We start from the raw sequence: 15,731 nt of genomic DNA, 5'->3' as shown, positions 1-15,731 counted from the left end.
GGATTATTTACCCTGAAAACCACAAGAGCCATGGCTACTTTTGCATCGAATAAATGGCATATCATTTTCTGAGTAATTTTATCTTAACTTGATAATGACCATATACTGAAATCATGGACATACCTTAGCTGCTTTTACATATTTAGAGAAAAGCAAATCCTAGAAAAGTAAGCCTGCCCATGTTCTGTATGTACCCCGACACAACTGAAAAATACATCACAGAAATACCCCAAATGCAGCAGTGCAATTTTATATAACCTGCCACTAGTAAACCAGAAGCCTTAACAACTCAAATCCCCTGCACCAATATTTAATTTGTCCCAGGTCTCAGGGGAGGCAGAATCCAAACACATTCAGCTCCTAGCAGGCACAAGGCAATTGTAAATACAAACAGAATTTTGTGAACAAAACCAAGAGAGCTCCTGATGTCACTGAATTATTTCCTGCATGACAAATAACTCAGAAAGTAGTCATTTGCCCTTTTCTCACAGTGCTTATCTGAGAAAATATGACACCATAAAAAAGCAGTGTAAACCCTGTGTTCTCACCAGAGCAAATGCAATAGGTTCCTTTACCATATACAGAAGTTTTACCTTGAGAATGAAAGGCAGAATAAAATTGTTGTTAAAAGAATATAAAGCAAAACTTTGCACAGTCTTACCGTGTCCCTGTCAAAATGATTTCTAACAGCCCTCTTGGTTACCAGGTGGGTATCTCTTTCTAATATAATAGGAACAGAAACCTTTTCCTCCTCAATTAAAAATGCTATAGAAAAGGGGTCAGAGATCCCAGAAAATTCAGCAAAAGTGTTCTTGTGGGATTGTATGAAAAGTATACTGATTTGGGAGTGGACAGGGGACAAGGCCTCTGGACCCAACTGTTAATTACCAGTATGAGACTGGAAATGAATGAGATTGACCTGTACATTTCACTGTTGCCAACCCCTGTAATGTTATCCTGCGTCTCACTATTTTTGTTGAAATGAACCTAGAGAATGCCTAACGTATTAAGAGTCTCATGAAAACTTGCAGCTTTCAATACCAAAGTCTGCCACCTGCCACCTGCCACCTGCTCATTATGAGCTGCAACCCTTAAAGTTGTATGGGCAACTGTGAACTTGAAGTAACTTTTGAAAACTTGATTTTACTACCTATATAATGCTCTTTTAACATGTTTTATATACAATTCCCCAGGCTTCTAAAAGACAAGGCATGTAATCATGCATTATCTGGAAGGTTTGAACCTTGAACTTCAGCACAACCATACTTCCTAATCTGACCTAAGCAGGAGGAGTAACTACTATAAATAGCTAGCAGCAAGAGAAGGTTTGAGCCCGATGTGAGAGAACAGGCTGTTGAGACTATGTACTGAGTCCAGAGGCTAGTTGGGCAGTTTGTCACAGTTCTTTCTCTTCCCTTAGCCTGTGGAGAGATAGGACTCCTAGGACCACACACTAAGTCTGGGAAGTTTCCAGGAGAGGCCTAGCTCAGCTCCCTTCCCTCAGCTGGGTGGGTTCCAGCTTCCTGCAGTGCCCATGCAGGGGAGGGTGAAAGTACCATAAATCAATTCTGGCAGGGATTTTTTAAGAGCAGCTCAACTTGGCTTATTCTTTCCCCTCCTTGACACGTGGGGAAGTTCCCATTGCCAGGATACAATTGCCAGGCTGAGGAGGTAAGAAAGCTGTGAGAAGTCAAGCTCCCTCAACTCCTTCCAGTGACTTTTGTTCTGGCAACTCCCCAGGATTCTCAGTGCTATATCTTCTGCTGCTTTGATGGTAACATGAATCTGGCCTTGGAAACCTCAGGCTGTAAAAATTTTCCTAAGGAATGGAAACAGAAAAAAGGGAAAAGCTTGGCTTTTCACTCTGTCTCAGGGAAATCTAAATGACATTTCACAGGACGAAGGAAAGAACCTCCCTCCAGTGAACAGATTCTCCCTATCACAGATCAAATGTTGGCCGCAAACAAGTGGAAGTGCAAAATCTTAAGACCAGGTCACCCTAACAGAAAATGCAGAGGTGGCCTGACAATCTAAACACAAGTGTTGCAACCAGCAACTACAGCAATCAGCAATCAAGCTGTGTCTATTGGCTATGTGCAAAGTAGTGATTAGAGAGGAATTTTTACTACAAGCTTCCTGACCTTATTCCCTCTTGTCTAGGGCTGCATGTTACTGCCTGCAAACTGGACCACGATGTTTGATCCTGTGTGAAGAACCTGCATTGTGCATCCTCTTTACAACTCCATGAGGGGATGCCGCCCTACACAATGTTTTTCTCATCAGTTCTGTTTCCGTGTCATTTCTGAATTCCGTATTTTCTAAACCAGTGCTTTTCAACCTTTTTTCATTTCTGAACCCCTAAAAATGTTTTAACAGAGGTATGGACCCTTTGAATTGTAAGTGTGGATATTCACATACTTTTGATTGATCTTAGTCAACTTTCACGGACCCAGTAGCGACATGTAGGGGATACACGCGGGTGCACATGCACCCCAAGATTGGCGGTGCACCTCCTGTGAAACGTGCTGCCGACACTGCAGACAGCGCCTGTGAGCAGTCACTGCTTGCCACCCCCTCCCTTGCTGCTGACACTGCCAGAGGCATTTGTGGGCAGTCCCGGGTCACCACTGCTGACACTGCTGGTGGCATCTGCAGGTGGTTGCCAACCACTAGTCAGCATTCGCCACTCCCCGGGCCCCCGGCTACCAACACCGCCCGTGGGCAGTCGCCATGCGGCGTTCGTGCATTGTCCCTTTGGACAGAGTGCACAGGGCCCATGTCGAAGGCAACTGCTCTAATATTAAAAACCAATGTGAGTGAATGCTGGGGGTGGGGGGGCAGGCAGACACACCCGGGAACTTTTTTTTTAAATAAATTGTTCGTGTTCCCAGCCAAACCAAATCCAAATCTGTGAGTCGGTCCAGAACCATAAGCAGCCCAGCACCGGCAACCATCCTCCACCCCTACCTGGGGCTTCAGATATTTCTAAAGTCTTGTGGCGGGCATCCCACGTCCGGACCCCGCCAACTTTCGCCTGCCCTCAGCCACAGGGCCGCAGAAGCAAGCCAGGGAGGAGCCTCCCATTCCCATCCCGTGGGTTTTTAAGCCCCAACGCGGGAACTTTTCCCGTTTTTGAAGTCCAAATGAAGGGGGCGGCTGCCCAGTGCCCAGGCCCCACCCACCTGGGGCAGCGCCTCAGCCTGTCGCCGGGGGGAGGCGCCCGCCCCTGCTCTGCCTCTCCTCCCAGTGCTGACTTTTTGACTCGCAATCACGCGCACTCTGCATTGCACTGTGCAACGGGTGAACGCCGTGCGTGGATGGGTTAAGTACAATATGCAAACACGCGTGGCAAGAAGTGGGTTGAAACCGCAGCGGTTCAGCCCCATCAACCAGGCAAGCAGTCTCCGGCACGCCCAGCGCCAAGGACGCCAACCGACCGTGCCGCTCCGACCCGCCCCCACGGCCCATTGGCCCGCTCCCGGCGCTACTGCGCATGCCTTGTGGCGGCCGCGCATGTGCAGCTGCCCCCGACCCCGCACCATGGCGCAGCAGGGCCGTGGCAGTCTCAAGGAGCAGCGCTATGATCGGCAGCTCAGGTGCGGGGCCGGGCTGCGGGGTTTGGCGCGGGGAGCCCGGGGGTGAGCGGCCTTCCGCCTCCCCGCTGCCAGGGTTTAAAGACGACGTGATCTTCGTGGAAGCTGAAAAAAATTTCGTGCGCTGGAAAATATGCAAAAAGCGTGGAAATTGGTGTTTTCCATGACTTAATGTGGCTCGCTGCAACTCCCCGGGGTGGGGAGGAGTGGGGGACTGGGTGGGGCTCCCAAATTGAAGCGTTTCTTTCTTTTTTGAGGCATGCACCCGAAAGTGGGCTCAGACTCCCCGGGAGCGACTTGCGCTTTGCGAGTTCAATGAGCTGCCGAAAAAGTGACTAGGTTTTGAGTCCTTCTACTGTTGTTGGCCGTACGTTGTGCCAGGATTGAAATTACCGTAACGATGCGGTGATTGTTGTACACCTGGCAACGCTGGCCTGCTGTTTTCTGGAGCAGGGTGGGCAAAATACAGCCCACGGGCTGGATCCAGCCTGCCAGGGGCTTGTATCAGCCCTCCACAGGGGGCTTCCACCTGCCCCATGCCCACTGATGGCACTGCCCCAGCTGGGGCGCAGCGTGCTGGCGGGGCTGCCTTCCACCCGCTTGGCTGCCTGTGGGTGCTGCTCATCACGCCAGGCGGGTGGAGTGGGTGGAAAGTGTCCTGGAGCAGGAGCTGCCAGGTTGCAGCTTTCCCCCCAGCTTGGCTGAGCGTGTGGAGCCTGTTGTGGATCTCCACAGCCACCAGCATGTCCCCATGCTGCTTGCTGCTTGGAGCGATGTAATGGGCAGGAGAAGGAAGAGCCATTGGAGGCAAGGGGAGGCAAGCAGTGCCCGGGTGGCTGCAGGAGGCGCAGGTGCAAGTAGGAGTACAACATGAGCTGCCCTGGCCAGGAGTGGGCAGGGCTCAGCTCTATGCAGAGTGCTACGGGGCAGCCGTAGGCATGCAACTACACCACACCACCTGGGCAAACTATGCTGGTGCCCCCAACCCACCTCCTTCCCTCCCTGCAACTCTGGCCAGCTCCTGGGAGCTAGCACCCAGCAAGCCCCCCACACGTGTGCCTTCCCACTCCCTACACCCCTGCCTCACATGCACCTCTCACCCTACCGCCACATAATATACAAGTGTAACTTTATTTTGTAACTATCGCCTCTGTATACATTACTCAAAAAACGCAGAAATCAGGACAAAAAAGAATATTTGGCATAAAATTAAAATGTTATAGTAGATATTTGTTTTTAGTATATGATTGATTATCTGTAATTTGTTAAAATGATACCCTCTGAACGATTGTGTGCAGCCCACGACTGCTCGCTAAAATTCGTTAAGTGGCCTGCTGAAATAATGTCCCACCCTGCTCCAAAACAGGAGTGACAAGGAGGAGCTGGCGTTTTCCTCCTGTATGAAAAGCTGAGGTGCGCTGCTCCATTGTGAACTGATTTATGCTGTGTTTTGAAAAGGCTGAGAAGCGTGCAGGATGGTGGCCAACACCCAGAGCATATGGCAGGCAGCGTGTGACAGCCATGCCTCCTCCGTTTGGACTTTACAATGAGAATGCCGTCCACAGAGAAGTTTCATAGTTTCTAGGGTCGGAAGGGACCTGAGTAGATCATCTAGTCCAACCCCCTGCCATGGCAGGAAAGAGTACTGGGGTCAAATGACCCCAGCAAGGTATTCATCCCTGGATTCTTCTCTTCCCACGGAGTCCTTCTGCCTAATGGGATTCAGTTGCATTATTTTTAATACTTTTGGATTTCGTTTCACCTTATTGTGTTTAACTCTGCTACAGAAAAATTGTTGTATTTGTCTGGAGTCAAAGAAATATAATTGAAGAGCCGGTGTCTTCTCGGGGGTGCCTCTGGCCTTGCGATGAACACCTTGAATTGGAAAAGGTTGAGAATCCCTGTGCTAAGCACTCTTTCGGTGTAAATGCTGTTTTGAGATCCACTGGCTTAAACTGAGAAATCCTGGGTTGCTGTAAATTTCAGCACTGTAAAGTTTGAGTCCATTTCAAATTAGTAAAACAAAACACCTCTAAAGTTTTCTTCACAGGAAATAGAATTCCCTAAGCTTTATTTTTGTGCCAGAATTCTGAAATGATGCTTCAGATATTATGCACTATTGGTGGTTTAATGAAAAATAAAAACAAGATAAAAAGAATAAAAAATATTTTCTCAAACCAAAATTTCATAGAACATTACCTTTTGTGAGAAGCTTCTGTTCAATCAAGTTAGCTTTTTCTGATGAAAGCTTTTGACAAACTTTCTGACTCAGTCTGCTTGTATGAACAGAAAACTGGCATGCTGGACCATAGGGAGTATGACTGAAGATTTCCACTACTTGTCAGATGGTGTCTACCGTCTTAACTTTTCTCTCAGTGATTTTGTGCTGCTTGTTTTATAGGCTGTGGGGTGACCATGGACAAGAGGCTTTAGAATCTGCTCATGTTTGTGTGATCCATGCAACAGCCACAGGAACTGAAATCCTCAAAAATTTAGTGCTACCAGGTAAATAAACCTGATTCTAAGGTTATTTTAATAAGGTTTTTTATTAGGAAATTTACTTTTAATTATTTGTATTGTGTTATTTTTAAGGTATCGGTTCATTTACAATCGTTGATGGGAATGAAGTCACTGGAGAAGATGTTGGAAATAAGTATGTTTGTTTTCTATACAAACTTGTTGGTGATTGGGTTTAATGTCTACAGTTTAAAAGCATTAATTGTTCATTTTCTGTATTGGCTCAGAGGTTCAGAATCATGTTCCAGACAATCATGTTCCAGAATCATGTTTCTTCTATATTTTTTACATATTTACTTTATTCCTCATAGTATCTTAGGTGTTTACTTAGCAGTTTCTTAATTGCTCTGTTTTTAAATGGATTATTTGAAATTGAATTAGTATTTAATACTCATTTCTTCATGGTTGAGAAAACAATAGTTTAAAAAAAAATCCAAATAAGTGTGGTGAATCTCTTGCTCTACTACTGTGACTTAGCCAAGGTTCACCTGACTTTGATGCAGCTAAACAGTTTGTTTTAATAGCAAAAATTGTTTTATTGCCAAAATAAATTACTGTCACTTACCAAGGGAAGAGTTTTTCTATAGCTGTGCTTGCATGTCTCCTGAGAGAGAGATGCATTTAGGGGGAAAAAAAACCACTTCAATAAAACAGTGTTATATTGGAATGAAACTTCTTACACTGCATATGTATAAAATCCAGGCACTAGCGCAAGGCAGAGGGAGAATTAGAACCATAAGCCCACACAGCTCAGTTGTGCTCCCTGAGCTGTGGGAGATAGAAATAGGGCCATAGTTATTCAGGGCCTAAATCTGTAACAAGTTCCTTATTGGCAAAGGGAGGTAAAATTTATTGGAACTATAGTGACTGGGATGAAGTGTCTTTAGAAATCTGATAATATAGGACCGAAAGAGTTGTTTTAAAGTAGTCACATGAAGATGCTAAAATCATAATTGAGGGAGTTTGATATTTAAGAACTTATTTTGTCATTTTATGAAGCACAACTATGTGTTTTGTGTTACAGGGAAACTTAATAGTATGATCATAAAACTAAAGCTTTTTTGTCTTTTTCTGTTGCTTCCTTTCTCAGCTTCTTTTTACAAAAAAGCCATATTGGCCAGGTAAGGCAATACTAAATCTCATTTGTACGTGTAAAGAGCTAGCATTGTTAAAGATATGGCCTGCAAGCTGAATCTGGCCCACAGAGCCCTGTCATTTGGCCCACAGTGCTGCTTGTGGGTTTTAGATCAGCTCTTACATTGCATGCAGCATTCCCCAGCCTCTGTCCCATACACCATCTGGTGCCTACTACATGCAGGGATAGAGTCAGCATGCATTCCTGGCCATTCCAGGGCATGTGGTCCACACAGGCCTGGTCTAGGGGTGCATATTGCATGTGGCAGTGGGGTTGGGGCCAGCATGTGCACTAGATCCAGTACACGGAGTCAGTCTCTGGGCCTGATGCAGCCTATAGACCAGCCCTGAGCCCCAGAGCCAGATGAGTTTGGTATACTCCTGATATCTTAGAGGTGATGAATAGAGTTTTACAGCTATTTGTATGTAAACTTCATTTCTTCCTTACTAAAAAGTGAGAATGTTAGAGGTTCAGGGGAATAAATGAGAGAAAAGATGAGTTTTGGCCATGTTAAGTTTTAAAGTTGGTGACTAGAAGCCCACAAGGAAGCCCATGTATTGGAAAGACACTATGACCTAAATTGGGGAGGAAGAGAAGAGAAGAGAAGCCATGGCGTGGCTTTGGATGGAGAAGGTTGGGGGGCATTTTCAAGAGCTGCTTTAAAAAAAAATCCTGAAAATAGCTATATTCTCTTCTGTTTACTTTTTTCATCCCTGTTCCTTTTACCTTGTCAGAGGAACAGTTTGGTAAAAATATCCCTTTAATTTCAGATTTTTTGCTGTAGTTAGCTTTGTGGCATTACCTTAAAATGACTTATCATTTAGAGTAATTAAAAGAAATATCATTCTTGATTGTTGGTGAAACAGTGGATTCTAACAATGGTGAAGACAAAATAATTAGGCCCTGTGGACGATTATTATCCTTCTATTAGTAACTGCTGTTGTTTACCCTTTCTCTTCACCCCAGGTCCCATCCACTTAACTTTTGTTGTTTATCCTCATGCTCTCCATCTTCAGAATCCTAGCAGTAGTTAGTAGTGCAGTTACTTTCATTAGAGCTTGCTTAGCTTTTAGCTTGTATAGTGCTTAAGCAACTTGCATCTAGAACTTAGTTTCCAACATACATGGGACATGTAACTGCCCATTATAGTTTACTTTGAACAAACATGTTCACATGTGCATATCCTTATTATGCAATAAACCTCCCTAATCCCAAGTAAATTTGCTACATGCAAATACAAATAGTAAATTTACTCAAGATTAGTAACGGCGCAGTAGTGCTTGTGTAGATGCCTGACCAGGAGCACTATCTGCTCCCAGTCAGCTGTTGGCCAGGGGATGGAAGATAACTTCCTGTCCCTGGGAGCTACTTCATGCTGGGATGGGCTCTGCCACAGGAGCCTGGGCAGCAATTATGTCCCCCTGCCATGACAGCAGGGAGCTCCAAGTCCCCCAGTCTGAGATTGGGATCAGGGAGTGGGAGCTGGAAGATCCTTATCTTCCATCCCCTGCTCCTCCATCATGATTGGGGAGCATGAGATGGGGATGGGACTGAGAGACCCTCATCTGCCTGCACCAGCCATGCAGTTGCAGAGCCAGCAATGGGAGATAAGGATTTCCCAGCACTGGCCCAGTGGTTGTGGAGCTGGTGCTGGGAGCTCCCTGCTGGTGAGGGCAGGGAAGCCTGTTCCCTGTCCAGCTCTGCAAGCGTGAAGAGCTAGGGAGCTTGTTCCCCGCTCAGTTCTGCAGTTGTGGAGCTGGGCAAGGAACAGACTCTTCTGCCCTTGCTAGCAGGGAGCTCCCAGCACCAGCTCTGCAACTGTACTAGCTGCCAGCTGCTGCACTGGTGGATCAGGGCAGGTGGCTGAGACCTGTCCTTCCCCTACAGCTCTAAGACACCTGCCTCTGATCAGGAAGCCAGGGCCAGGAGCTTCCTGCTGCTAGGGCAAGGGGATATTTGTCTCCTGACTGGTGCTCCCTGTTAGCCCTTGAGCTAGCACATAGGGAGAGCCTAGAGCTACCCCCAGTGGCAGCAGGGGCTCATTGCCAAGCTGCAGAAAATGGTGCAAAGAGCAGCAAATCTGCTTCCTGATCCCTGCACGTGTAGACACATGCCCGAAAGTGCTTACTCCAGTGTAGTTTATACCAGACTCAATTTAGGCCAGATAAACTGCATGTGTAGATGTGCCTGCTGTTTTTAAAATTAAAAGTAAGCATTGCATATTTTTAACTGACTTTTTTTTTAGTGAAGCACAGTATAAGTTAAGCAAAATCCTGCTATGGTGAGCAGTGAGTGAATGAGTGTTCAGATAGTTAAATGAATTTTTTTAACATAATGTACTTACTGTATTAGTAGTATATATGCTATTTTACAAATATGTAAAAGATAATATTAACTTGTAAATTGTAGATACATTTCTAAATTGTAGATACATTTCAACAGGCTTAAAAATGCTTTAATTGTTTTAAAACAGAATCGAGCCCAGAGTGCCACAGAGCTCTTACAAGAATTAAATAATGAAGTCTCTGGAAATTTTGTGGAGGAGGTTTGTGTTCTCAAATTGTTGCTGCATTCTGGTTTTTTAGAGTGTAGCAAATATATAAATGAATCATTAGTTACACATTTATCTGTATTTATTTTTTAAATGTAAATATTTTCATGGTAATAGATCTGAAATGAAATCTCAGATCAGTTTCATGTGTTTAAATAACCTTTGTAATTTAATGACAGTGAGTATTCAGAAATTAGTATTTTAAATGCAAAACTCATATAGAATACAATTTTAGCTTTTGACATGTTCTGTTTTTTCCGAAAATTATTACTGTATGCTTCAATCTTTGAATTATTTTGTACTTTTTTTAGAGCCCAGAAAAACTTTTAGATAATGATCCGTCCTTTTTCTGTCGGTTTAACTTGGTGGTTGCAACCCAACTACCAGAAAGGTAAATAATTGTATATAAAATTTTCATCCTTTGATTTTAAAGCTGCGAGCTTTTTCAGCCGTATTGTGAGAACTTGAGTTATGTGAAGCAATTTTGCCTTTTGCTGTTGTGCAACATGTAAGAGCTGTTTGCATAGGCATTTAAATATGCAGTACTTTTTTTCTAGTTAAGAGTTCTTTCGGCACAGCTCTGGCATTTTTTACATCTTATTTGACATCTACGAGATGTCATATGTTACATATGGCTTCTAAGCTTTGTCAGGAATACCTTTTATAGGAGTTGCATTTGTCTTTAAACATGGATTTATATAATCATTTTTTGTTTGTTTGTTTGTTTCATTGTTGTACCATCTTATTTGTATCAATGTGTTTTTAAGACTGACATCAAAAATCTGAGCTATAGAAATTAATTCAACATTAATGAACCAATGGATGCAAATTAAGGGAATGTATTTTTTAGGATGGCAGTTAAAGTTTCTCTGACATACTTATAAGATGATCATAATAATACCATTGTATAATACTTCCTTCTTGCAGGAACCTTTTTTAATTAACTCTTACAGTTGGATATGTATTATCAACACCATATTTTAAGAAACCAATTGTATTTCCTTTTCCAGTACATTGCTACGTTTAGCTGAACTTCTCTGGAACTATAACATCCCTCTGTTAGTCTGTAGGACTTATGGATTGGTTGGCTACATGAGAATCATTATTAAAGAACATCCAGGTAATGCATCAATATTAAAGAACATCCAGAATAAGGTGGATTTCTTGTAAGAAATGAAAGCAGTCACGTACAAGTGTTAGTTGAGCTGTTTGCATATATGAAGTATTGTTTCCTTCGTTAAAATCCCTCGTAGTTGCAGTTGGAGTTTCAGCAGTGGACATATTACACTGGGAACTGCATGCAACATCTTGATAATCTGACTCCTTTATAAAATAGGAGATTTTTGTCTACTGTTAGACTGCCTTACATTATTCAGTACATTTTATGATGACACATAATTCCCATTAGGAGAAGAATTGTTAATGGGAGTCATAATTAAGCACTACATTGAACATTTATTCCTTCATTTTGAAATCTTGAGAACTTATTATTTTGCTTTTATGTAAAATAACATACCTTGTTACTTCTTTACAGTCGTAGAATCTCACCCTGACAATGCATTAGAAGATCTGAGACTGGACAGTCCATTTCCAGAGCTGAGAGAACATATTCAAACATATGACTTGGATCATATGGAAAAAAAGGTTGGCATGAGATTTACATTCTCTACTTTGCATGCAAAGACAGGCCCTGTTTTGCAAGTAATTGTGTGTGTGAATTCTTCCTCTTACTAGACACAGTACTGTGTTTGAACAGTGTTTGGGTATTGCAACATCATTTTGCATAGAAAGGAAGCCACTTTTTTATGAGATTTTATGAGATATAAGATATGCCATTTGGCCCAGGTCCTTTAGTGTAAGACTTTATGCTGAAGGGAGCTGTGAAGTCTAACTGAAACCAGAGGTGTAACAAGCTTTTTCAGTTACTGGGTTGGGGGTGTAGCAGGTTAGGGGAAGAAGTCTTACCTGCCCATGCTCTCCTTACTTGAGCAGTAACTGCTATTGCTGTCACTTGACCCCTGGCAAAATGAGCTGGGGCTGCTGCCACTGAGCCACAGGTAGTGGTGCAAGCTCCTGGTACCCTGTTTGGGGCTGTGCCTTTCATGGCAAAACCTGGACTGGGGAAGGGGTAGAAAGGCTCATTCCACCCTCCACCCCTCTGGGCACACTGCTCGACATAGCGCAGCATCTGCTTGTCTCTGTACCAGCCATGGGACAGACTCCTTAGGGGCCAGGGGGCTTAACTGGTGCGCCCTCTAAGTTGGTGTCCCTCTCCTTTCACCGTAGTTATCCTACTACCTAAAGCAACATTGTAATTGGTCACAGAACCTGGATAGCAGATGTGCCGTTCATCCTTTCTCTGACTGGAGGAGGAAAAAGGGTAGCCCTGGGTATCCTGTGTTAAGTCAGTTTTGGCTGTGTTTATGCCTGGTGTGGGCTTTGTAGCCCAAAATGTAACGTGGCATAATGAAAATGGAATGGCATGCATAAAACCAAGGATTACAAGAGTGTACAGATGAAATTTCAAGACATCCCCCTCTTCTTGACCTGTGCTGCTTTGCCATTGCTAGTGGTTTGGTCCTTTGAATCCCTCCATGAAGAAAAGTAAAAAGAGCTTCTGAGGGCAATTGTTTGGAGCACTCAAAAAACAAATCCCAGATTTACAAACAAAACCTTACATAAATAACTCCTTAGCATTGAGGAGAGCAAGCAGTTAATCCAATTAAAAATATGTTCTCAAGCCGAGTAAAGTCAACTGATCACTTGCGTGTTCTTCAACAATAGATTGCAGCTTGAAACACGATTTTGGCCCTCCTGATTTCATACGTAGTGTAGGATGTGACTAGGCATTCTCACTCGTTTTGTAGTTTCTACACTGATAAGCATTAGCCATCTTAGAGCTCTGAGAGTGTTTCCTGCCCATAAGGTTATTTAGCAGGTACTTTACTAATTTTGGATGGAAGCTTGATCTATGTATTTTTCCTGCTCAGGTAGATATTTTATATTTTATATTAATATATTTTATATTTTATTGGGCAATTCAAAATACATAGTTTTATTTTGAGAGCATGGTGGAGATTTATTGCCTGATAGATTACTTAGCCTACTCTCTCTGGGCAGAATTTCAATATTCATTAAAGTAGTACAGAATCAAAGCCAAAAATTATAGCTGAAATACCCAAACTGAATCACAGTTTTTCTTTATAGCACAGGTGAATACTAACAGAATTGTGACAGAAAATAAGTCCATGCATTTTAAGGTGTAAACAAGGGAAGAAAACTAAATATTAGTATGGAAGACTTGGGTCTTCTCCTTTTGGACGTGTAAATAAATTTCAGGCTGCTTAAACAGGTTTGGCACTGGTTTTACTTTCCTAAGATAGGACAGGTAGAGTTACAGTATCACAGAGTAGGGTATGTGCCCTTTTTTTAATACCAGAAGGGAAGAAAAAGGTAGAAAGAAGGAAAGCTCCATCAAAGCAGAGCATTCATTCACTACCCTGATGATGCTATTAATCTGTTGGATCCAAGAGGGCTTGAAACAAATTAGTCATTGAATCCATACACAGTATAATAATTATGCAACTTGTTTTCTGCCATACAGATTATAAACTAATTAGCACTTCTTTGGACCATCACTATTTTCTGTTTTTTAATCTAATAGAGGTATTTTTAAATGAACTGGGAAGCTCTATATCTGAACAAAAGTAGTGAAGGTGTTCATGTGTGACTAAGTCCTACAGAGGAGAAGAATCCATGGGAAATGTAGATCTACCAAGCTTTTGTGGTAAAAGAATTGGAATCGTACCTTGTATTGTTGTACTCCATAAGCCAGCTGGGATGCCCAGGGTAATGTGGGCAGACATTTAAATCCAATTAAATTACACAAACCATTTGCTTAATCCTGTTGCTTTCTATATTAAAACACTGCTTAAAATGAGTTAAACATGCCTATGATTTCATTTTTGAGCTGTGCATATACCTCCCTGTTGGTACCTAATTATGCAAGGTATATTGTTATTCAGAGTCCAGACAGAAGTAATTAATCAAAGAGCTACTTAAGGCATCTTTACTGTAGATTAAGTGGACTCTGCTCCACAGTATGGAGTTCCCCCAGCAGACTATTGAGCACCTCCACATTCAAAGTTCCCTGTACAGCCAGAACCTATTCCTTCATTTACTTCACCTCTGCTGAAGCACAGTGGTTTCTGCTACCACCCAGGAGCTAGCTAATGGGTTTTCAGAATTAGCTGACTACTAGCCACATTGCCTCCTTCCCTGGTTGCCAAATAAGCTTATCATATGTGGCTTAATTGTAGTTGTGATCCAGAGCCAGTCCAGGTTAGTTGAATTGCAGATGTGCTATGCTGAGAGTAGTGATTATCAGTCAGGTTGCTGTAAGACTGTGGTGGGGTGCCAAGCAATATTAGTACTGTTAATTGTGCAAGTGCTTGCACATGGGCCATAAGATAGACCCATAGGTGTCAAATAGGGAATCCCCATGGTCAAAAACATTCGACCTGTCATGGTCTTTCTGAGTTCCATGCAACAGAGGAATTGCTGTTAGCTTTGGTAGTCAAGAAACAAACAAAAGCTAAGAGAGAGCATTCTCCAAATGGGGCCTTGAGTCTGAAAACGGTGAGAACGATTGCTTTGCCATGACTTACTGTATGTCAATATAATATTTTACTTTTGAAAGCAGGAAATAACCTACACATTTTCTATTTTTTTGAAATGCTTAATTAAAGGTTTGGGTTTTTTTTCTGTTTTCATTTGCAGGACCATAGCCACACTCCATGGATTGTGATTGTGGCAAAGTACTTAGCAAAATGGTACAGTGAGGTATGTTGATAATATCTCATTCAAAGTGTGTGTGTGTCATGTGGGTTTTTATCAAGCGTATTTTATCCAAGCTGGTTTGGTAGCAAAAAATATTGAGTGATTGATCATTTTCTTGTGTCCTAAACCCGTGTTTAATTTTGAATCCAAAGCAGGCACATTCTGTTGCTCAAACTGCAGCCTTATACCTGTATTTAAACTTGAGTCCAAAACAGGCCTTACAAGGTCCTTGTCAGAGCTTGGTTACTCCATATGTGGGCAGGCCAGTAGGTATCCTGTAGTCTGAAAGCTTCTTTCATATATACACACAGTGTTTGTGTCGTTAGAGTATGCACACAGTTGCATGTTAACTTTAGTCTTACCAGCCTCAGTGTGGAGGCAGTTCAGGCTTCTCCACACTGGCCAGTCAAGCTCTGTGCTTGCAGGGAGATGTCTGATAGTTTTGATAGTCATCCCAGCTCCCTCCTGGGTCATCTGTAGTCGTGATTGCCACATTTTTATTTGCGTGTCTGGTGTTTTACCTAGCTACTGCATCATGGAAAGGAAACTTTCCTGTGATTTTAGTCTACTGGGGGTGGATGATTGATGAAAACACTTGACACCTTTTTTTGTGAGGGAGGAGGGGTCAAATGGTTTTAACTGCTACAAAACTGTTTGCTTTTATCATACTGTTTCCTGAATTAATTACTGAAACAAACTATTAACTTTGATACAGACAACCTAGACTGTAGCAATGTGACAGGTGTGTTTGTTTTTATTTGGATGGAAAAATAGATCTGTTTTTCTTTCTCTACATTTAGAAAAGTGATCAGTTACCTAGGAGTTACAAAGAAAAGGAAGCTTTCAGGCAGATGATTAGACAAGGTAATGCATTTTGTGGGAGATTTGTCAGTATAAAAAGACAATGCACAAGGTAAAACTTACTGCTGTGGCTTAAGGAATAAATTTAAGCTATGTCCATGTTGATTTGTGTCCTTATAAGTAAGTATACAGGACATCCTTAGTATGATGCAACTATCTTACATGCATGGGTTTTAAGATCTTGAGTATGCTTATGATGCCACCTGTCAACACTTGTCCTTAGTGTTCTTGTCAG

General features: G+C 42.7%; 1 protein-coding gene across 1 annotated transcript in view; it reads left to right on the top strand.

Annotated features, from left to right (window-relative positions):
* The first annotated feature begins 3,447 nt into the window (after positions 1-3,447).
* Positions 3,448-15,731, top strand: part of NAE1 (NEDD8 activating enzyme E1 subunit 1) — a 21,227-nt gene continuing 8,943 nt past the window's right edge. The window contains exons 1-10 of the mRNA XM_090062434.1: positions 3,448-3,596; positions 5,995-6,098; positions 6,186-6,246; positions 7,201-7,231; positions 9,719-9,790; positions 10,108-10,187; positions 10,807-10,916; positions 11,331-11,440; positions 14,576-14,638; positions 15,436-15,499. Of these exons, the coding sequence (XP_089918560.1) occupies positions 3,514-3,596; positions 5,995-6,098; positions 6,186-6,246; positions 7,201-7,231; positions 9,719-9,790; positions 10,108-10,187; positions 10,807-10,916; positions 11,331-11,440; positions 14,576-14,638; positions 15,436-15,499 (778 nt within the window). The 5' untranslated portion in view covers positions 3,448-3,513. The remainder of the gene's footprint in view (positions 3,597-5,994; positions 6,099-6,185; positions 6,247-7,200; positions 7,232-9,718; positions 9,791-10,107; positions 10,188-10,806; positions 10,917-11,330; positions 11,441-14,575; positions 14,639-15,435; positions 15,500-15,731) is intronic.

The sequence above is a fragment of the Crocodylus siamensis genome, chromosome 9 (assembly GCF_052110815.1).
Source record: "Crocodylus siamensis isolate JL-2025a chromosome 9, ASM5211081v1, whole genome shotgun sequence".
Taxonomy (NCBI): Eukaryota; Metazoa; Chordata; order Crocodylia; family Crocodylidae; genus Crocodylus; species Crocodylus siamensis.
Note: the sequence above shows the minus strand (reverse complement) of the source record. Positions and strands in the feature narration are given on the sequence as shown.